Source organism: Cyanistes caeruleus, chromosome 2 (genome assembly GCF_971803275.1).
Source record: "Cyanistes caeruleus chromosome 2, bCyaCae1.hap1.1, whole genome shotgun sequence".
In the NCBI taxonomy this organism is placed as follows: Eukaryota; Metazoa; Chordata; class Aves; order Passeriformes; family Paridae; genus Cyanistes; species Cyanistes caeruleus.
In genome coordinates, this window is record NC_141702.1 from 53085908 (window position 1) to 53109560 (window position 23653).

Sequence of the window (23653 nt, forward strand, 5' to 3'; positions counted from 1 at the left end):
TGCTTTTCTGTCAGTGCCTGGAGCCCTCCTCAGAATATCTCAGCCATAGCCTGGGCTATGTTGAGTGTTGTTGAGGTGAGATCCCTGCTGCTGCTGTCCCTTCCTTACCCAAAGGAACTGGGCTGGAAAAGGGAAGCTGACAGCTAGTAAGAAAAACAGACACAGAAAGTTTGATAGCACAACTATACAATCAGTATTGCAGCCCCTCAACCCTTTGGAGACATGTGCATATGTCATGGACAGCACAGATCTGGACATCTTCTGATAAGATTGATTCCTCTTAAACGTCTGCTGGTGCTCCCTAGACCCCACAGATAGGACAGAGCATTGTTCACAGTTGCTGGTGACTCCCAGTCAGGGTCATGGCTGGGAAGAGGGAAGGGAGAAAAAGACTTGTGACTTTGAGTCAGCCTTTTTGCCCAGCCCACATCTTTCCCGATAAAAGCCCTGCAGCCACAATCACCTGTGGCCACAAACCTTCACAATGTGGCCCTGCTTTGGCATACATGTTCTTCTTGTAGTGGCTGTCACCCTGAGTCCTGTGACTGCTGAGGCACAGAGTGAAAATGATGTCACTGGAGATGTCTATCCCCCCCTCTGGGACCTGGCCCCTGGAAACCTGCTGGATTTCCCAGTGGAGGACAACAAAATTGTCATCAATGCTTGGAACTATCAAGACCGACTGGGAGTGTATAAGAGCTTGCTAAATGCTTCAGCCAAATATTTTGCTGCCTTTGGACCCCAAAACAGCGGCAATATTCTCTGGGGATTACCATTGCAGCATGGGTGGCAATTTCGTACAGGTATGAACTATTTCCTTAAGATGCTGGATTAGCAAAGTGTTTTCCAGACCTGCTCAGAGGCTTCCTTTCCAAGGTTTCTTCCTCACCAGCCTCATATAGCCTCAGATGGTGTAAACTTTGACAGAGATGCCAATTTGAAAACAAAATGCTGAGCGAACATCCTTACCTTGCTGAGCAATAGCTATTAATATTCCTTATAGGAAGGGGTCAGAATTCAGATTTGTGGTATAGATGGGCAATATTTCAGCTAATTAAAAATCTCTGGAAAGGCATTCCCAGCTGCTTCAGTTTATGTAGATAGATTTCAGGGCATGCATTCTACAGTGCTGTTCTTAAATTATTAACTAATAGGCTTTTATTTCTGTTAATGTTACAAGCTTCTAGAGGTGGTTTGAGTTAAATTTCCAAGACAGATATATAAATGTCCACATCTCCCTCTGAGAACTTATTTCTGCTTATTCTTTATGATCAGCTTAGAAATAGCCTTATTTTCTAAATACGTTTTTTACAAAAATGAAGTTTTTTTCTGTTTGTTGAGGGTTTTTTTTGTTTGCTTGTTTGTGGGATTTTTTTGGTTAATCAATTTTTTTTTGTTTTAAATGATTGTTGCAATGGACAATCTTTTGCAACATTTGTCTTCTTTTTCTTTTTCGCCTCTATCCTACCCATTCATTCCTTTTGCACACCAGTGATCTATTGCTGCCTGTTTTTTGACATTGTTTTTTCAATTTTGAAAAATTGAATCTTTCTGTAAATATTAAAAATATAATCTTAATTTTTAAAAAAAGTTTGAACTGCAGTCCTCATCATTGCAAGTTCATGTTCTCTGTGTTTGGCTACTGAAAGATATACATTTGAGTATCTAGCATGCCCCAAAGCACAAGATCTGCCCAGTCAGCTAGGGAGAATAATTAGGATAATTTGTATGCACATTGTTCATGATCGTCTCTTCTTCCTGAGTAAAAATATCAGAAAATTTGGTTTGGTAATGAGGTTTAGTTCTAGTCTGACAGAAATGACACTGCCATTATTCAGCTGACTTGTCAGAGAGCAAATGCTCTGCAGGGCAGAGTTTGGGAGCTTCTGGAATAGCTCAAGCCATTGCACAAAGCCATGGTAATTGCATGTCATGCACTTAAAGCAGATTTCCTGACACTCTGCATGACAACACTTAATGTACATGTATGGTGTTCTTTTAGGACTTAGGCCATTTCTTCATGCCACGTGCTTAAAGTAAAATATTCTGTCATGAATAATTGTGAAATGTCTTGCATGTTTTGATTACAGATGCTTGCAAACTTTGCTAATTAGTTACAATAATTCTTGCATGCTTAGCTTCACAGTAAGGCCACGATTGTCTGCATGATTAAACTGGAAGTGATTCTGTATCATACAACCCAATTAGGTGAGACAATTACTAACACATTTAGTTTGTGCTGTTTTGCCCATTGAGCAGCTCTCCTGAACTAGCAGTCCTACATCTATTAGAAATGACGCTTCAGCTACGCACATATTCGTGTCTGTATGTATATTTATGTCTCAGTAAAAGTACTGTGATGTCCCGATTTCAAACAGTTCAGTAAATTCACAGAATACATTTACAGTGAGGGATAACTCCAACTGTAAAACACAATCAAATTACTATGCACTGAGAAACTCAACTACTCTAGGAACAGTAGTTTATGAAGCAAAGCAACAGTAATTGTTTTGCTTCTCCAACCAAAAGTCTGCGTGCTTTATTCCTTTATAATTTTTTTTTGTCAGTGGGATTTCCTGTGCAAAAAGTTTGAGAAGTATTTGTTGTATTATTTAATTTTATTCACTCAGGTAGGTTAGCAGATCATTCTGGTGTGACTTCCTGTGGCTATGAAAATGGAGAGCTCCTGTGCCAATCTGTAAGAAGCTGGTGGTCCTGTAAGTATATGCTGTTACACTGTTCTTCTCCATAATAAATAGTGTCCTAGAAGGGCATCTCAAAATATTTCTTCCCTTTAGACTTACATTATCATTTCAGTGCTGTGTAATTCTCCATCACAATCTTGCAGCAAGACACCTAAGTGTGAGTGGGTAAATGAAAATTAATGTATTTTGAATGCTTACTTGAGAAGGAAGAAAAAACCCAAAGAAAGCAGCTTGCAGCCTTAAAAATATTTACATTTTAAAAATTTATGTGAAAATGTGTGTGGTATATATATTTGTAGATATTTGTAGATATTTGCAGTTTACCATTAGTCCAGAACAGTTTTCTTCAGTTTAGATGCTTACACTCCAAATGAAAACTTTGTGAGAAAATGTCAAGCAGGAATCTTTGTGGTTCTTATACCATCCTTGGTTCTTTTTCCCATAGCACATTTTCCCTCCATCACTTCTGCCCCTTGGTCCCTCAGCTTCTCTGATGTCCTGGTGTAAGTTCCCCCTTTCCCAAGACCTGTCAGCAGGTTTGAGCAAACGGCTCTGTCCCTTCACAGGAAAGTTTTTCCTTCAGTGGCCATTTGGATTAAGCTTCTGGCTGTGAATCAGTAGAGAAAAGTATATATCTTCAAGTGAACAAAGACACAAGCATAGATAAAATCTAAAATGTAAATCCAGGGTAAAACTGTCTGTGATATGAGTATCACAGTCATCCAGCTTTGGTTTTCCCACTTGGTGGATAGCACTAGCTGCTGTGTGGGATGGTGTCTCACACAGTGTCAAGTAACAAGAGTCACTGCATGGCCCTTTGCAAACAGGGGACCTTCCTGGAATAGAAACCACCACCTTTGTTTCTCAGTGTTTGAATTCCTGCTCTTCATTTACTTCTAAATATTGCATGTTTGCTTGATATCCATTTTGTTGCCTCCAGAAAATGTATGAACTCAGCTTTGATTTACCCTGTTGTAGCAAGAACATGCCATGAGTCTTTGAGATTGCATGGAAATATCTCTTAGCATTCTGAGGATATGAATGCTTTCAGCTGGCCTTCAGAGCAGCCCTCTGGCATAAGTAGTCACATGAAACCAGGAATGAGTTTAAACCAGAAACTCACAATTAATATGCTTCAGGTGAATGTGATACTACTTGCTTAAGATCATTAATCTTATTTTGCCTAGAATAATATTCAGTATAGTCCTGTCCCTGCATTGCTTTCTGCCCTCTAAGTCACTGAAGCAGGTGGAAATATATAATATAGGCAAGAACACTTAAGAGAATGCAAGCACTTTGTGATGTGAGATCAAGGTTTCAGTACTTTTCATGCAAAGAGTGGACAAGAAGCAAGAGCCAGACCAGCAATGAGTCTCAGTGAATCACTTGTCTCATCACTTCAAAGTGATGATATGAACACTGTTGTCTCATCACTCATCAGAGTTTTCCTTTGATCTTCTGACTGGCCATGCATTTCTCCTGAATTCCCAGCCAGGTCCACATTCAGGAGGTGTGTCACATGAGACAAGGGGTTTCTCTCTATATATAAACACTTTCATTTGTTCAGTCAGCACTCCCAGGGTACTCCCTTGTACCTGACCAGCCTGTCAGTGTCCCATTATGGGGACCCCACGGAACAGTCCACTCTATCGGAGCATGGTTTCACCAACCTATTTGGGGTCGATGTTCCCACTTGGAGCTGGTAGATATTTCCATTTTTGTCAAGTATGTTATCTTCTGCTGGCTACTCCTCCCTTAGTGCCCTTGAAGGACTCACACTAAGCAGTCTACTGAATAACACACTTTATTAACAAACACATTGATAGTCAAACACTGTGACAGGTTAAGGTTCAAAGATTTCTATTGATAGTAACTCATTGCAAACGTTAATTTGAAGCAATATATTGACCAATTCTAATCACCAATTAAAGCTAGATAGAGAGAATAATTTAGCTTGTACAGAATGAGCTTCTTACCTAATAGACATCCCTATGGGGAAGAAGACAGGTTCACCCTGTTGACTGGTCCCAGAAGTTATGATGGAGTATTCTCTGACTTCCCTCCCCACTTTAACTATATTTATATTACTTCCTTTGAGGGAAGAGAAAAGGTAAAGTTACAGTTGGTGACATTTCATGTTGATGTGGTGCTTGAATCATTAGTATACATAGAGTGTGAAAAGCAAGATGCATTTTTGAGCCAATGAAGCAAAGGCCAGCTTCTGGTTACTGTCTGGTTCATTCCTTTGGCTTGGTTCCTGCTAGCTGCATGTTTTCAGTGGAGCATAATCACAACACCGCTGTGTTGCTCCATCCTTTGTTTCATATCTGCATCAACTTTGACAGACCATGACCACAGCACCTCCATGCTGCTCCATCCTTTTCTTCATCTCATGCTTACAGCAATACACTGAGTTCCCTCAGTATTCTGGCTCCTAAGGTGTGCAGACCCAGTCCCTAGCGAACTATAGCCAACACACATACTCCTTCTGTGTCAACTCTGTTTTGTGATCTTCTCCTATATGGTGGAGCAATGGCTTCCCATTAGGAGGACACTGATACATGGTAGGTGTTCAGGTTTTGATGATTTTGGTCCTCACTGCTGGAATTTTGCACAAAATATCAGCTCAGTCCATAGCCCTGACACCAAGTATGAGCAAATGGCTTCTCAGCATAACAGCTCAGAGGAACCCACCCAAGAGGGAGAACAACTGATCCCCAGGCTTTTCTTCACTCAAGGCTATTAAACTTCATTTCTACTAAGCGGACACATTTAAGAGGAGAACTTTAAATCCTCCTTCCAAGAGAGGAATATCAAATAGCCTTATGGGCACCCTTTACTGGAGATAAGATTTGGCTCCAGTGAGAAATGAGCCTGAGTTTCCTACATCCTGAATCTGACTGCTACAACTTATGGATCAGACCAAAGAAAGCCATCATCATAAAATAAATATAAACATTGATGGTAATGAGGTAATATCCAAGGAATTTTCAATGAGTAAAATATTCTTAGAATCAAAATTATTATTTTCTAGTAAAATATCACATTTTCCTTTCTCATAGGTCTAGGATTCATAGAAGAGGGGGTTTTAATGGTGGAAATACTTGTGGTGTATCCCTTAGTCTTTCTATACTTAGTTTGCAATTAATATTTGAGAGACTTTTCTTGTCCTGTCCAAGACAGCCTACAAAGTTCTAACTTTTTTCCATTACTTTTTTTTTTTTTCCTTTTCTGCAAAGTAAAGCACGGTGTAAGCTCATACAAGGCTCTTAAAGGACAATGCATAAATGAACACTACAAATCATATCTAAATCAATACAAATGTCATCATTATTACATTTCAGTACATATATTCCACTGCTGGACACAGTTGTATTCGTGGCAATTTGTAGCAGTTGCATTTGGTGTGGGAGAGAGTTCATTTTCTTACTTGGGAATTTTTCATTTGCTTGTGATTATCACCTCCTGCCTTTTAATTATTGTTACAGGTATGAATTACTATCTGGCTATTATACCCTTTCTGGGGGCAGTGGAGGCTGGCCTCTTTGGGCCGCTGCCGTATGAAATAGAAATATTGCCACCAGAGGAGCAAGAAGTTGATTTCTGTTACAGCGTTAAAGACTGCTGGTCTCGCATGCCCAAGCTCATGGATGAATGGAAGACCTTCTTTGAAGTAAATATTTTTGTAAAATATATTTTTAGAAATTATACCAAAATATTAGCTTTAAAAACTATTATTACTGTCATTTTTAAGATTCAGAGAGCTTAGTTTGTTTTTGATAGCAGCTTCATATAAAAACAACAAGCAGGAAAAATGGAAAGCATAACATATAGTGAGTCAGAGGTAAGTAGGATGGGATATTTACAAGTTATAGAATTTTTTTCTTCCTTTGATATAGATCTGTATTTTGGCCTCTGTTCCAAGACACTGTTTTGTATTCAGTTATATTTGTATTCTTCCAATACTGTTTATGTTAGCAATGCAAAATAAGATTGAACATTGCCCTCAAGAAATGGTCCTTAGTTGGTTTTATAAGGTTCATTTATGTCTTTAAACATCTAAAAACTTGAAAATTCTGAAACATCATTCATAAGTGCACCTATTTATGAAAGTAGATACTCTCTTTCCTCCTCACTCAGCTGTTCTCTAATCCCAAAGATAACACTATTTCTTACTTCACAGATTTAATAGCTATTTTTTATAGCTAGACCACTGCAGTTGACATTTTTTTATTGGTAGTCAAATAATTGATAATGATCAGAAATGTTAAACTGTAAGTCACTCTTTTGAGTGAAAGTAGATGGTTTAAGAGTAAGACTGGATTTGTCTTCATAAGACCATTTTTCCAATGCATCATGTTTCAGAAGTTATTGTAAAATATCTCCTTCACAAATAACCATAATGATAGCAAGACAATTTTCTTATTTTTCTGAAAATCTTTGTAAAGTTGTGGTCAAGAGAGTATAGACAAGTTTTCAAGGAGTCCCTATTTCAGTGCTGAATCTTGTGTGAATACACTCTGATACAAAAGTCCACTGAATTTTTGTAACCAAATACTGAAATTATGTGGATAAAACCCTTGCAGTGTTGAAGTCGAAGAACAGCAACCATCATTAACTCTTCAAATATAATTTCCTTTAACTGTCAAACATCATTTTGTGATGTATGTGCTTATATAAAAAAATAATAATTTGGTTTAAACCTCCCCTCTCATTCTCTGCCCTTTTTGTCCCCTGTTGCTGCAGTATCTGTTATCTACAGAACACACAGCTGTGAGTTCTGACAGCTTCTCCTCCTTCAAACTGGATGATGCCCTTGGGCTCATGTGGAAGGCACACACCACCTCCATTGCTTACGCACTCCCCAGATTCCAGGACCGGTAAGGGGAATAGAGAAGTGTCCATGGAGGATCTTTCCACCTCTTTGGAAGGATGGTATCCTAACAAAGTCTACACAAGCTTTCATACCTTAGGTGTCTACTCTTTAGGCTCTGCTCATCCTTTCACTCTCTCAGAGTGTGAGATGACCAGTGAGAGATGGCTGCCCAAACTGTGATGACCAGTCAGGCTGTGAGCTTAGAATGAGATGCTGGTTCACCTCTGGGAGCCAGGACCTGATTCAGGTTTAATCTCGGCAGAGGCAGAGTTGCCAGGAGAAATTAGGTATAAAGTACTTAAGGAGGCACTGAGGCCAGTCAGGATTTTATACTGAACAAAAACTTTGGGAATAAACAACTAGTGTGTTCTACAGGGGAATTCAATTATCTGCCACATTTTTTATTTTCTTCTCTTTCAGCTTAAAATATCTCTCTGATCCAGAAGCAAATTTTGGTGAAGACTGGGCTGATGCTGTAGATTTCATTGCTGCCACACACTTCAGTACAGACTTACTGACCACAAACAACTTCCAGTCCTTCCTGCCCCAGAGGATACTTGTTGAAGGGGATGTCCTCCCATCCATTAGTGACTTCTCTCCAGAGCAAAATAAGGTCCTGGTGTCACTGAGAGTTCTTCACAAAGCAAATAAACTAACAGGTATGAGCCTGACCTACAGATGTCTGTTGTCCATAAATATTTAATACTCTGTTCTCTCTACACACCTTTTTTCATATGAATACAGTGAATGTTTGATATGAAGTGGTATAAACAGATCTTGGAGACTAACAGTAAAACAATTAAAAACACAACCATAAGCAAACAACACACCAGACAGAAAATGCTGGTGGGATAACACTGACAATGAGGGATTTCAGTGAGAAAAAAAGCATTTTGGGAGCAGATGATCTTACTCCTTCTTTTCCCAGTTTTCAAAGGAACTTTAAAAATACAGATATTTTTGTGTTTCACCAGTCGAATCCGAAACAATTAAAGCTGTAAATGAAATTATTAGACCAGTTAAAAAAAAAAAAAAAAGGAAAATTATCATGAGCACCAGTTTGCAAGTGCTTTGGTTTTAGTTTTTGGTTTTATCTCAGTCTTTGATTTAACAGAGACCTGTCTCAGGAAAACGATATCCTTAGACAATGCTGGCTTCATCGCATTCACCAAAATAAGTCGTGCATCACCATCCAGTGGTGTGACTCAGAATTACACTCTTCTGAGAATTCAGTTCTTTCATAGATGCTGCTGGATTGGCTATTTTTGTTTGAACTTTATGAAGCAAAGTTATTTTGAATCTTTAAATGAAGATAGAATGTAAAAATACATTGAAAAATTAACATGCCCGTCTATGGCATTTGTGATCCTCTTCTTCTATCTGTACATTCCACTGAAAATTCTCTTACCTGTTGTATTGAAAGCTGAAAAAGATGTGAAATAAAGCTATTCAGTGCTACAAAAGAGCATCTTCCCATCACAGAGTGCTTCCCTTTCGTTTTTCACATAGCATTATTCTTTGGAATCTGAGTAAGGGTCTGAACAGATCTATCTCCTGCCTGGCAGTCTATGACACAGTTCAGGAGGAAAAGCATGACCAGAAGGACAGGGAGGAGGGAGGAGCACATCAGGTGAGGACAGCACTACAGGGAGAGAGGAAAGGATGTATAGATGCAATCCACTGTAAATAGAAGGAAAGAGGGAGAGAGATGAAGTTTTGTATAGGTGCAGCCATAATGAATTCCATAGCTGAAATCCCTTGCTTTGCAGGGGAGAGATTTCCCTGACTTTGCTCTAAGGGATGAGCTTTGAATTCAGCCGAGAATTAAATGCCAGGTAATTCAGCCTGGTAACTGATCTGCAGATCAGAAAAAGGAGTTTTAAAATAAATTTGACTGTGTCTAAATCCAAAGCCTCATCAGGGACCTGAAAGACCTTATCTTAGTGCTATAAAATAGAGATTACTAAATATATTGGTTTTGTAGATGCTTTTAAATACATCCTGTGAGACACAGGGTTCTCTACTGGTACTGCAAACTTCAACAGCAGACAGAAAGTTGTACTACCTCCTAGGATGGGACACTGTGTAACCCAGAGTGAGATTTGATTTCTTGATTTAGTTTGATTGATCTTTATTTTCGTTTAGTTGCCCCTGCTAGTCTAGCAGGAGCTGTATTGAGAGAGTGTTGTGCTGCTACTAAAGCTTTTCCACTCATGCACTGTCAGATCAACTTTTTATGCTCTGCCCCTCACTGATACCCAAAGGCAGAACAGGAGGAGAAAAAATTCTTCTTAGTTTTCCACTAGACCTTTTTACCCTCACATTTCCCTTCTATCCACTCTAAAAATGAGCAGTGAGTGGGGTGAGGAGTAAGCAGACACTGTCCTGCAAACTGGCGCTAGTGCTAGGCTGGCTTGGCCAAGCCACACTCCCTGGAGAGCCACAGCTTATCCCCTGGACAAAAGTATTAGGATCATTTGCTTCTTTAGCTTGAGGTCTTAGCTGGCAGAAAGTGAAGGCTTTGTTTTAGCGTGAAAACGAAGACAGGCCTGATTATAACTCCCAAGCTACTGCTCCATAAACCACGAAGCTATGTGCCGGAGCAGACAAAGACCTTCCCATAAGTCTTCCATCATTTCGATCTGCAGCACCGGCGACAGGGGAACAATCCCCCTTGTCTGTCGATACAGAGGGCTCCGAGCCGAATGAATGGTGTGCGTCTCCCTACACATTTGTAGGCAATTATCAGCTCATGGTCGGTCTCCAGCTTTGTCTACATTTCACTGTCCCCAGTAGAGTGTCCAGCGCTTGTTGCCAGACTCACGCTTAGTCCCTGCCATGCCCAGAGCTGTGTGCGCTCCATGCTAATTTGACAATGTCATGTTGTGTTTTTTTCCAAGGAGGATTGCTGCTGAAGATCTGGAAAAAGGCTATGTCCACCGAAGCAGGAAGAAAACTGGGCCGAAAACTGATTGAAAGCTTGGTTTCGAGCCAGGAGCTCGAACTACTTGACCTAGTAGGAATTCAGAATTATTTTGAAGTATTATTTGAAGATTCCCAGTTCCTTGAGAATGAGCGATTCCTACATGGGTTGATTTAATTTTTTAGCAAACATGTGTCTGGTAATCTGGCTTTGGCAATTTCTTCCAGCAGGATTTCCTGAGTAGCCTTTCTTGCGCGTCTTTCTTTCATGTGGAATCGATATTTTTAGCCTTAATTTTTCTAATGATCTCATTTTCTTAACTCAAGTCCTTATAAATAAAAAGCCTTACAGAAAAATCTGAGTTTACTACTCTTTGTGACTTTATAAACTATGTATCATAATTGGAGACAAAATTAAAAACAGGCAAAATATATTCTGTTTCAGACTGGTTTTTTTTCCTCTGTAGGCAGGGATTCCACTAGACATGTAATTACTCAGGTCCTTGATGGTCTAAAAGATGATCATGAGAAACCTTGTTTTGAAGTTCTGATCCAAAAGCAATGCCTTGACTGTTTCCCAATAAAGCTGTTATTTTTGCAGAGCAGCTGCAATCAAACTGGAAGCTTTCTGTTTTTTCAGATTAAATACTTGAGTACAGATAGAGTCCCTTGCTATGCTGCTTTGCAACAAGTAAATGCCTCACATGGTAGAGCAGAGCCAGTCCAGAGCAGTCCTGAAGCAAATTAGTTTACTCCGTACCAGGTTTTACATGACAACAGAGATTATTGTATTTGATCCATTTCACTTCAAGAAAACTTTGATCTGGATCTTAATTTATGTGATTATGTATCCTGTATAACTACAGGTTGCTTTTCCATTCCACCATGTCTAATCCACTTGTTGCAGTGTGTCATATGTTGGATTTGATTCCTGAGGAAGAGATGTATTTGCAATGCTTGTACTCCTAGTGCCTGGAACACTCAGACCCAATCTTTGGGATTATAACCTACATTTGAAATCAGTTCTATCTTGAAAAGAGGGGTTGTGGGGAGGTGGGTGAGGGGTTCCACAGGCAGACAGGGCTTGAAGTTTCTTGGGAAAGAAGGAAATGAATGAAATGATGTCTTTGCCCACAGCAGTGGGCTTGGAACTAGATCACCTTTAGGGTTCCTTCCAATCCAAACCCTTCCAGTTCTATGAAGTTCTATGAAAAGAAAATTATTTCTTTCCATTGCGTTTTCCTGGTTTGATTTTTCCTTTCTTCCCAAACTTACATGATATTTGCACTGTAAATTAAGAAATAATTATCATCACATTGAGCAGCTAAACACCATTCTGTCCTTTAATGTCCCAGGACAAAGGTGTTAATTATTCATTGTCATTTAATGGATAAACTCTTAATGTACCATCATTAGCTAACAATTTTCAAAGGAAATACATTAATGAGGTATAAGAAAATGTGGGAGTTTTTACCTTAATTACCTGGTTCATAGATCACAGTAATTAGTTTCCAGCAGACTTTAGATATAATCCAAAAGTAATCACCACAGCTGCCAGCTGCTAAAATATTAAGTTAGTTGTGCTCCAGAAAAGTTTTAAAAATTTTTTTTGACCTTTTATGTGGTTGACTTAGATTTAACTTAAGGTGTGCTTTGAGAATAGAAAAAGAGCCATTAATACAAACTTGTAAAATGCAAACTGCTGCATTTGAGGGAATATTTATAAAGCAAATTTTTTTAAAAAAAATAACTCCTTTCCTGAATTCAGGAAACATTAGGAAATAGTTCAGAATTTTGAGAAAGAGTCATCTTTCTTAATACAGCATCAAGCATTTATGTATTTCGTACACTTTGTCCTGTTCCAGCAAGACAACCAGTCAGATAAAGACTTTAGAAATTGGCCAGACATTGCTCTTTGGAAGATCAGGAATGTATAAAAGTTTAGACAAAATATGGGATGGGGGACTCTTACAAGTAGACTAGAGCCAGTTATCTTGGAATAGAATAGATGCATACTTGCAGGAAAACTTCTGAGTATCAGAAATTAAACAGAGAGAAAAGCATCAAGGGAAAGCTGTAGACGTGTGGTGATCAGCATTAGTCTGGGGTTTGCAGCTCTGTCCTCATGCCTTTTACATATGTGGTCTCTCTACTGAAGAATGCCTGACATTAATTAGGGCTTGTTCCTAATTGACAGAAGTGGTGTTTAGAAAAAACAAAGCCACAGCTGGCTTCAGAAAGCCAGGGTGAGGGGGTGGGAGGTAAACTTCTGTACAGGCTTGCAAATAGCAATCCTAAGGGGATTGGGACAAATAACATTTAGGAGTGAAGAAAGGAAGTTTAGAACTGAAATGTGGTACATGATAAAGGAAGAACTTGGGAGAACAAAAACACACCAGGAAAGAGCCTGTCCATCTTCAAAACTCAGACAATAGTGCTGAATACTATGCAGTCCCCACAACACAGCTCATTTTAGGCAGGTCAGCTCCTTATTTCTGAGCACTGTGCAGTTTACAGTGCCTTTGCTGCAGGAGTGATCACATTTCTGAGGAATGGCCAGAAGTGAGGTTCTTGTCCAGAGATTTGCAACTGGGCATATAGCTGCTGTGCCTTACCAAATACTGTACAAAATTTACATCACAGAAAAATGTAAGGGCTGACCTCTTCACCTATTCTTCCATAAGGGGAATGGCAACCTTGTTCTTCTCTAGGAAAGGTACCTGTGTCTTCACAGAATGGCAGATGACAGGTGTCAATAGGCACTTCTTTAGCTTTCTTAGACATCAAGACGTGGAGCTTACAGGGAAAACACTCAAGGAAGTAATTGGTAAAGATGCCAAAATACTCTTTATCCTTTCAAGTAGGAATTGGTCTTCTAAGTTTTCTCTTCCCTATGATCCCTAATCTGTGGAGAATTGGGAGTGCCTTTCCAGCCTTTGCTCTCTAATGAATAATAAAGTGCTTTTTTTTTCTGGTGGGAAAACCACACCTAGCAGGTGTGGAGGGAAGAGCAAAAACATTCTTGCCCAAGGCAGCCTCTAATGTGGCAGATAGCAGATTCTTCTGCTGGGAAGTAGAAGATGTAGATTTGGACTCTGACAGAGAGAAAACAAAGCTAACCTAATATAAGTACTCTGACTGTTGTGCACAATGTTAAAACCCCTCTGCATTTCCCAAATCCAAATTTTTCAGTTACTCTCTCGACCAAGGCATTTTGTCTGCTCCTCTCAGCAGGGTGTTGGAGGATGTGGACTTTCAGTTCCTGCCACCAAAAGCAGGATGGAGACCTGTTATAACATCTCCATCACACTAACTTCAGTGAACCCAGGAGGAGCACGTTGCCTATCTGGTTTTGATATAATTTAAAAATATGAATATTCTTGTAGATCTGAGTCTAAGCTCATTTTGGATTTAATTATCTTTTTTACAATGAGACACAATGGCTATGAGGTGTTTTAAGAACAATGTGCATGGTGCAGACTGCCCCAGGGAAGGGGCTGTCAAGGATCCCTAGGAGGGTGTAGGGGCGCCTGCGGCTGCAGACCTGCTCAACAGCACCAGCTGGAAAGGGCTGCTCAGTTAGGAAGCATTGACAGTGGCTCAAAATGGGGCTCAGAGGATGAGGAATGGAGGCAGAATCATGTAAATATTTGTTAGAGGACATTTATACCTACTTAAAACATGTCTAGAAAAAATAATTCAAAAATGGCTTTTAACTGATGTATGCCTAATCAAACTCTCCAGGACAGAAAGAGCAATAAAATAATAATAAAAAAAAAAAATCCTTAATGTCTCTTAGCATCCTTCTGCAAACTGTTAGTAGTTGTAGGAAAATTTGCATGAACTGTTTGTGTGTGTGTTTGCAGGAAAGGGCTGCAGCAGGTATAGTGGACAGATAGTGGCAGTATAAACCAGCCTTCTGGACAAGTAAAGTCATTTCAGAAAGAAAGGCTCTTTCTACCTCTCTTTTGTATGACATTAGGTCCCAAAATGCTAACAGATTTGATCAGTGATCCTAAGAGAGCAGGCAACTGAAATAAGAGGGAAAAAGGGAGTATTTTTGCTGACAAAGTAGCTGCAGTGCCCCATGTGGGGCAATCCTGAACCCAGTTCAGATCCTTCCTCTGCACCATGAGGACCAGAGGAATTACAAAAGAGTGGTGTATTTGCAAGAAAGGCAGATCATAACATCTGAAGCACCCCCAGGAAGAGTTACTGCTTTCAGAAGTTGGCCTGAGCCTCTGGCTGCCAGCACTGCTGCATCCAGAGCCTCAGGGACAATGTTGCAGTGGACATAAGGGGATATAGGCACATGGATGTTGAGGCATTTCTTAGATCCTGGTGGAATCAGCCCCTTAAAACATCATGCAACTGTTTCCACATATGCCCAAATGTTAACAAATATGAGGAATTTAAAGTTACATGAGAAATTTAAAATAGTCAGACTGAGCTATCCATTCTGGTACTCCTGCTCTGGATGGAGATGACAGCTGTAGTCTGGGGCAAAAGCAGCAAAAGCAGCAAAGGCAAGGCAAAGGCAGGACAATCTCTCTTCCTACTCAGCCTGCCAGCAGCTGGCAGTCTGCACTTACATCCAGCCCACACGGTTCATCAGTCCCAGAGAAAGAGTTGTGAAAGTACAAAAACCCAAGAAAAGATACAGAGCAAGTTTATCTAAGAAATCGATTATTGCAAAACACAAGAACACTTCCAGCACACAGATACATTAAGAAAACAAGGGAGAAAAATTAAAAAAACAAACAAACCACAAAACCTGCCGCCAATACATGAAGTAGAAGCAAGAGAACATTCTCTTCAGAGACTATCAGTTTTAACATGGTGTCAGGGAGTTGAAAGTTTGCATGGTTAAGATGCAGCAGTCTCAAAATGTAAGGAAAACACCTGGACAGTCTTAGAAGGGGTAGGAAAGATATGTCTTAAGTGAAGAGATAGCAAGAATAAACTGTGGTTTCTTATTGGGAGTGTTGTGATAGGTAAGTGTTCCCATGACATATGTCATTTAAACAAAAGAGTTTTGGCATTTAAGGAAGAATGCAGGGAGAAGATTCTTCTTATCTTCCCAGGCACAAACTCTGGATATATAAAAATATGTTCATGTTGATCATCCAAACAGAAAATTCTGTCTCACTAAGGGCTTATGCACACATGGAGTGCTGTGGAAGCAGCTGCTTCTGATCAGGCCCTCAGTGAGAACACACTGGAAATACTTCTTAGCATTAAAAGAGATAAGCCTTTAAGCTAACAAGTCTGTGCAAAAGCTTATGCCAATCTTTTGCAAAGCAAATATCTTATTATTTAAATACACTTGTATTCTCTTCAGGCATAGCAATTGTGGTCTGTGTTCAGCTAAAAATCTCTTTCCCTTCCTGAATGCAGTCGTCTTGAGCATTAATGTCTGGGAGTGATAACCATGTCCCTCAAGGATTGCCATGACATTACAGCTTTGTCAAACATGTATTAGCAAACAGTATGAAATCACTGTGGTCATCTGTATGCCATAAGGGAATCACAATACTTATTAAGTCTTTAATATCAAACACAAACCTTTTATTAGGATCTTACTTCACGTCTCCTTCTTCGCCTCTGCTTTCTCCAGTAAGACTGGATGTCCTTTCCTCACAGCTCAAGACAGCACTATGTTCTCTCTCCCATCCAGAACTGAATGCAAATGGCATTGTCCTGCTGTGTCATATAAACTGAACAGCCAGGATAGTTCCCACTTCTGTCACAAGACACAATGTTGTCCCATGTGCCAGAGGGAAAGATGTGGGAGACATCTCTGCTATTAATATATTTACAGATTTCATAAAACCGCCACCCTTACTTAGAAGAATGAAACTCATTCTACTCAGTGAGGCTGAATATACAGCACAGAATTGCATCATGTGACAAGGGCAACCAAATCAGGCTACTTATGAGAAGATCTATGCAAAGAAGAGAAATTTTTTCTTTGGAAGAATTTTAATAGGAACAATTTACAGAAAGGGCTGATAAGCCTTTGTGTTTTTTCACTAGATCCCAAATGCCAGTGTAGAATATACAAGAGAAGCTCATGTTTGTTGGAAAGTACTGCATCCCACTTTGTTCACATTCATCCTAACATTTACAGCAACTAGAGGGCACCTTGTTTTTTCTAGGCTATCTCAGCCTCTCCTTCTATGTCAGACTTTCTTTGTTCTCAACCATCCTCATGGGCTTTTGTAGGACTCACTGCAGTATGTCTACATCTTTCTTGGGACCCAGAACTGACACAGTAGTCCAGATGTGGCCTCACCGGTGCTGAGCAGAGAGAAGAGTCACTTCCCTCTACCTGCTGGCACATCCTGCCCTTGATGCCCAAAAGGCTGTTGGCTTTCCTCTCATCCTTTCTTCTATAGAAACCTGGTACTTTTCTGAAGGAAATCATGGTAGCAACACATCATGCCTTTCAGAAATCCAGCAGAAGACAACATCACATTCAGTGGTAAAGTAAAAAAAAAGATAAAAAAAATCAGCAAAATTAAAAAAAAAATAAAAATTCAAATACCAGTTACTGAAACAAATTGAGTTGTTTTGAGCTGCCAAAAGAGACATACAGATTTTTTTTTATGCTTAATATGTATTTAAAATACCTGCAAGTTATGTGGCAGCCACTTTTGTACACACCCGCAAGCTGTATTAACCAGTGATATGTAAAACATTGTATTCTACATATGCATGGAATCAAAGTACTCTGAGTGATATTTTTAATACTTAAATTGTAACTGATTTTAACGAGGATGAACATTTATCTTGAATAAATTAATGTGAGACAATAATAAGAAATCCTAAATTAATTTGCATTAGTGAAAATTAATCATTCGGTAGAATTTTAATAGACAAGGCTGAAGAGACTTTACTGTCTGCTTGAAAAGACTTTGGCTTTCAAGTATACTAAGGCTTTTTTTGAGTTTTTGTTTTTTAACTCCTCAATAGAACTAAAAATAGGCTTTCTAAACATATTCCCTTTCTCCACCCTGCTGATTTCTGGATATGCCACTCTGATTAGGCTCTGTTGACTCTGGAAACCCCTGGCACATCAATTGTGTGTTTACACATCGATTCTTGATAGTTTTCCCTGAAAGTCAAACCACTGCCACAGGGTTATGCACCTATCCTAGATGGATAAGGATGGCATGGACACTAATTCTTCAGATCCAGTTTCTGTTGACCATTCGTGGCTGCATTTTCAGCAAATTGCTGGATATAATAGCTTTAGCGTAATTCTAGATTTTAGCAGTAAAAAAGGTTATGGAGATGGCAATGCTACATAATTGAGGCACTCCTGGGCCTTGAGAGAAGAGTGGCTTTGCTTTGCAGGGCAAATACATGTTGTGCAATGGTACTGCTTGAGCTTTGTTCATCGTGTGGAAGAGGGGCAGAATCTGGTCATTTCCAGTTTGGAGCTGTAACCTGAAGCATGTAACACTGGCTAAAAAAATGAATGTCCACCTTAGACAATCCTTTAATACCCTTTCCTTCTAAAAAAAAACCAAAACAAAATCAAAACCCAAAGGAAGCAACTATGTGGCTGTTTCAGTAAGGGATGTTCCTTTTGCATATGCCCTACAGACGTTCAGGAAATAACCGGAATTTCAGGTGCAATAAGAATGAAGAATTGGACCTGGCATCATTCTCTGAGTTCACTAATAAATATGTACAGAAGAGCTTTGTCCCTTCAAAGGGTCATGAGACATTAGCTGGTTTGACTTCTTATTTAAGACAAGTAAGCAGTTTAGTTTCACAGAGGATTATTATAGCTAAATTACAGCCTTGTATGCTCTTCATGAGTCAAGAAGGACACTTTCATGAGCAGCTTTTTCTTACAGTTGTGGTCAGTCTTGATGTGAGGACACAGCTTTCTACTTGTTTCCAGTTCATTACAGAATTATTTTTCTTTAGATGTCTCTGAAAACAAACAAAACAAAAAGACAGGGTGAAATAGGAAATTTTATGTTTGGATTTAAAAATTGCACAGGGAGTACAGGTGAATGAGCTCTTGAGACAAATTAATGGCTGCGAGCTAGGGCTTGTCTGTACCATAAAATGGTTTGTCAGTACAGTTACACAGCAATCCAAGGACTACAACAAAAATAAACCTAATATATAAAGCTACACACAGCTATGCCAGCAACTTTGCTTAAGTACGTGAAACTTACAAGTAAATTTTTCTTTTACTGGTATAGCTTATGCAGTTTAGGGAAATATTTAACCTGCACCAGGCAAAAGAGCTCATTTAGTCAATATAAACTGTGACTCCATCAAAAAGTTTTCCTAGTGTATCTCCAATGTGATTACCATGGTGCCTCCTCTGTCATATTCTGGTCTGTCAGACATAGTAGAAGAGATACCTTCCTCTTGGGGAGAGGCTTTCCAAAGGATGTGCCCTGTGACTGATGCAACAGAGCTGCAGGCCTGGAGGGAAGTTAATTAATAATTTAATTAATATTTAATGGCAACATGCCAGTGTGCCAGACTTCACCAGTGGGGTGTGTTCCCAGCTCTGCCAACTATAAAAACATGTTAGAATCTGCCCTGTGGGGGAATGGTAGGGCTTGTTTGAGTAGGAAGAATATCTAGAAGATCTAGATAATCATGGTTGTCTTCCCTACCCTAAGGGTCTCTGAACCTACAACTGCTTTGAGACAGGTTCTTTGAAGCTCTGCCTGAGTCAAAGCTAAGATTCTATGCTCTTAGAGCAGCTCATTATTTATTTGACCCCTCTTGACTCCTCTCTCTGTAATCACCATTGATTGCAACCTGGAAAAAACTTCACTTCTCATATTAGAGAAAAGTGAAAACAACAGGCAGCTTAAAAATAATGTAACCATGAAAATTAGCAAGGTAGATGATGCCCCCAAATCTGCACTGACAGTCACTTAGGAAGGGGACTTTCAAAACTGCTGAGAACACACAACTACAGTCATGGATTTGGGTTCCTCACTCCAATATAACCAAGGCTACAAAATCTGCCTCAACCTTTCACCCAGAGGCTTTTCTATGAAAGAAACAGCTTGCTCAGAGGGTCAGTGGCATGACAGCGCCAGAGAAATGTCCTAGAAAAAACGTACAAAAAGGATTAATGGAAATGTACTGGGGTCAGATAGAGTGATTTTCATTTGTAGCACTGTCTCTAGATTTCAAATACGAGGTAACCTGCATCTCAACACAACCAAGGAAAAAAAATAAAGAAAAGAATTGCACCTTAATCTGTTTCATACAATTAGTTTTAAAAAACTGGTACAAACTGAAAATAAAGAAAACTATTTTGTCCAAACAAAACCACCTCAGCTGTTGAGTTCATGAGAACAGGAAAATACAGCTGTGTAGCTTTTTCATTCCTTACTGCATTTCTCTCTCTTTTCTACTTTTCCTTTATTTGTGTCCTATTTAATAAGCACAGAAGCTTAGTCAGCTGAGACCATTCCTTTTCTGGCACTTGTGTGCAGTTCAAGTCCAGAAAGCAACCTCCTGAAACAGCCTGACAGCAGTACTCATTTTCAGCTCTCCAGGTGGCTGGACCATGTTGTTTCTGTCCTTTTCCAGCCATGAGTTACATGCAGCTATCAGCACTGGAGACAGACTCTGACTTCTCTGGTTTTGCTGCTGAATTTTTTGTGGTTGCTGTTGTTCCTGTTCCTGCATGCCTCCATCTCATTTTTGGTGCCAGGGACATAGGAGGAGACATTACAGCAGCACCAGAGTTATTCCAGTTCAGTGGTTGCAATGGACCTTCTATCTTCCCATTTTCTCACACTGAGAAAAGCCACTGTTGATATTTGTAATACTGTCCAGAAGACTGTCAAGCTGAGGGCTTTCCTCATTAAAAAAGAAGAAACAACTCATGGCAGTAAAAGGAGAGAAACTTGCCATGCTGAAAAGAAAGCCACACATTTTAAATGCTTCCAGAGTGTGGGGTCTTTTTCTTACTTTCTTTTGAATCTTTAATGAAAGGTTAAAATATGTTAATGATGGTTGTTGCTATAGCAAGCTCAGGCATCTGTAGTGAAGTCCTTTCCTTAATTGCTTATTGTTCTGGAGTGATGAGGTCATGTTAACATCACTGACCCTCTGGGCACTTTTATTCTATCGAAATTAACATAGCAATGACCTGAGGCAGCTCTGTTCTTTCTTTCTTCCTCCTGCTTAGGGTGAGGACTAGCTTTTTACTAGTATCACCCTGGCATGCTTCAGCCCTGATCATGGAAAGATTTTGAGAGGGACACTAGTGAAACACTGCAAATAATAAATACTGGGGTTTTTTTTTAAGGTAAGACTTCACTGCTTAGGCTTACTTCTGTATTTCATTAAAACTATTTTTCCTCCTAACGATTCTATTTAAAAGTAATTTACATCAGGAGACTTAATTTTGATAAATTGTATATACCAAATAATTAAAAGCAGATATTAATAAATGGCATAAATGTTCTGAGGAAAGGAGGCACCATGGGTGGGAAATGGTTAACTGATTAATTCTTCAAGAACTATCATGATGAGATATTAGGTATTTGACAGATATTAGGTGAAAGAGACAACATATTTTGGTGTACATATTGCCTGTATTAATGGTTAATTGCATATATCCACGTAAAATCCATATTTCCCAAAATGCTCACACGTGCTAGTGTGGAATCTTGATAGAAACTTTATGTGCTAGAAAAAAGCTGTAGTGCAGATTTCTGGTGGCTGGGGAAGACCAGCAGGCTGGAGGGGCCACGTGCTCCCTGGCTAGCTAATGATTTCAGAGAGTGGATATATCTGTCAGCCATTAAGGACAAAACTTGTGGGATTGCTTTATAAACCAAGGATTGTCCAAAGGGAGTTATGTCCCTCAAAGCAGCAAAGGTCCTTTTCTTTCATGTTTTGTTAGAAATCTCAAAGAGGACAACTAATAAAGTGAAACTTTCCTTCCATTAACAGGGAATTTAAAGGGCAGGTGGATAAACACTTAGAGGAACTGATGCCACAACAGTAAGTGGTATAAACAGATGATGATCTTCTAGGCTGGAGCTGCTTCTTGAAAGTATGCTTTCCCCTTAATGCCTATGGTCAGAAAGGATATTTTAGTCAGAAGAGAGCTTAATTCTCTCTTTCTCAACTTCTTTACATGATAGAACCTCAAGAGCATGTGGGCTGAGGAAGTAATATGTTATGTGAAACTTCCTACTTAGTTTCACTTTTGTATTTTCTGTGATTTTGGAGTCTCTGTGTCTGTGAGAAGGGGGCCACACACTGCTCTGGATGTCATGTTTCTGAGGGATTTGAGCATTGCAGGAAAAAACCCACCTTATTTCATATTCACTGTGTTGCTTAATTTGAACATGGTATGAATGTTGCACATCACTTAAAAATAAATATAAAGTACATTTTGAAATTAAGTACTTCATAACAAAACATTTTTTTAAATCTCTGAAACACAATATTTCAAGTTTTTCCTGTGTTTTCAAGGATCTCCAGCCACAAAAGAATCAATTCAGACAAATCAAGTGAAATTCATAGAAGGTTCAGCTATGAGTGAAAAGAACTGGGACCACAGTTTCAGTTGTATCTAGAAAAATTCTCATCTGCATTTAGCTGGAAATGGTGCCTAGAGATTGTTACAAAGGCCTTCTTCACTGGCTCTTAAAGTCACTGCAGACTGCCAGAGCAGATAATGCCCAAAAGCTTTTAAAGCCTCAAAACAGTCATGCACAAGGCATCCACTCCCAGAAAGAGGAAACGGGCTGCATTCAGAGTACTATAATTTCAGAGCAAATTGGCACAAACCAGAAAAGGCCTGTGCGCTTCTATCCCCAGAACAATGGCATGTACTCCTTTAACATGGCTAAGAGGTCACAGGTGGCACCTCAGAGGAGCCTTTCCTACCTTACTCACATGACATTTGCAACAACAGCAGAAATTCCCAGGGGAAATCCTCTCTTGTTTTGGGAAGTGAAGGCTACCAGCCAGTCTGAAAAATCACTCTGCCTGCACTTGTTTGCATCCACGAGTGATCCCAGCCCACACTCACCTTCTTCCTCTGGAGAGTGAATGCTCATTTCTAATGCTGGTGTCATGAAATACTTTTCTTATGTTTTCAACTATGTTTTCATCGATATAGCTGTAGTCATGCTCTTCTTCCTCTTCCTCTTCTGCCTCATAGTTTCTTGCTAGGCCTGAAAAATTAGCAAAAAATATCTCTAAGGAAATGGAAGACTCTGCCTTTGGCCTGGAGAAGAAAAATAGTACAACTCAAAAAGACAATCATAAAAGCAAAGAAAACAATGTTCTCTTCATTTTTGTATTTTTCAGAGATTTTAAATGACTTGCTCAAATTCCAGAACAGTATCTGTGACAGAAGAAGAATGAAAATGAGCTGAGCACTTTACAAGAGAGTCTTCACTCAAGAATTCCTATTTCAGTTTTTGCATAGGCTTGTACCTCTAAATTGACCACTGCCTATCTATGCATGAATAACTTTAAAGTTTATTGAAAGGTTTAGCTGGTGTAATCACTAACAACATCAAAGCAGGCACATAAAATTTTCTGACCATATCAAGAGAAGAGCAGTCCAGCTGCCATGAGTTGCATGTACCATCCTTACCACAGATGTGCTCCCATGCTGTCGTGTTCCATTGCCTGAAAAGAGGACCCCTGCAGCTAGGGAACCACAGTGTTACCTTGGGATTTCCAAGAGACAGAATCCCCCAATTGCTTGTAATTTAGATGGTGATATAACAGAGACACAGAGTTGAGAATGACATGAGGTTAAAATTAAATGTTATGGAGTGCATTTCCTTGCATCCACCTAGACTGGCCTGAAGCAGAGCTGAGGACAAACATTTCAGAAAGCAGCAGTGTTTTCCCTCAAGACAAGAGACCTTTATTGGAGGCCTCTTAGCAGCTCCAGTGCTGTGGCAAGCTAAACTCTGCATCTGGGTACTGGAACTTCACTTTAGAGCTCACAGTGCTTCAGGCTGCTGCTGGGAGGCTCCAGGGTCTCTTCCCCTGCTTGGGTGGTCCACCTCTTCCCTGAGGCTAGAGCAAACTCTGCAAGACATGTGGGACCACTGATCACATGGAACTAAATTCCATAAGGATCAGACCATGAAGTGCCCCATTTTACCCCTCA

General features: G+C 39.6%; 2 protein-coding genes across 2 annotated transcripts in view; one reads left to right on the forward strand and one right to left on the reverse strand.

Annotated features, from left to right (window-relative positions):
- Window positions 1–453: 453 nt before the first annotated feature.
- C2H6orf58 (chromosome 2 C6orf58 homolog) lies at window positions 454–10937 on the forward strand. The gene is made up of 6 exons (XM_023924069.2): window positions 454–803; window positions 2631–2717; window positions 6194–6378; window positions 7452–7585; window positions 8002–8240; window positions 10482–10937. The coding sequence occupies exons 1-6, from the start codon at window positions 485–487 to the stop codon at window positions 10679–10681; spliced, it is 1164 nt and encodes a 387-aa protein (XP_023779837.2). The 5' UTR covers window positions 454–484; the 3' UTR covers window positions 10682–10937.
- Window positions 10938–17059: 6122 nt separating this feature from the next.
- THEMIS (thymocyte selection associated) overlaps window positions 17060–23653 on the reverse strand; it is an 88706-nt gene continuing 82112 nt past the window's right edge. Inside the window, exons 8-9 of the mRNA XM_086877023.1 lie at window positions 22553–22697; window positions 17060–18450 (exon numbers count right to left, since the gene is read on the reverse strand). Of these exons, the coding sequence (XP_086733149.1) occupies window positions 18441–18450; window positions 22553–22697 (155 nt within the window). The 3' untranslated portion in view covers window positions 17060–18440. The remainder of the gene's footprint in view (window positions 18451–22552; window positions 22698–23653) is intronic.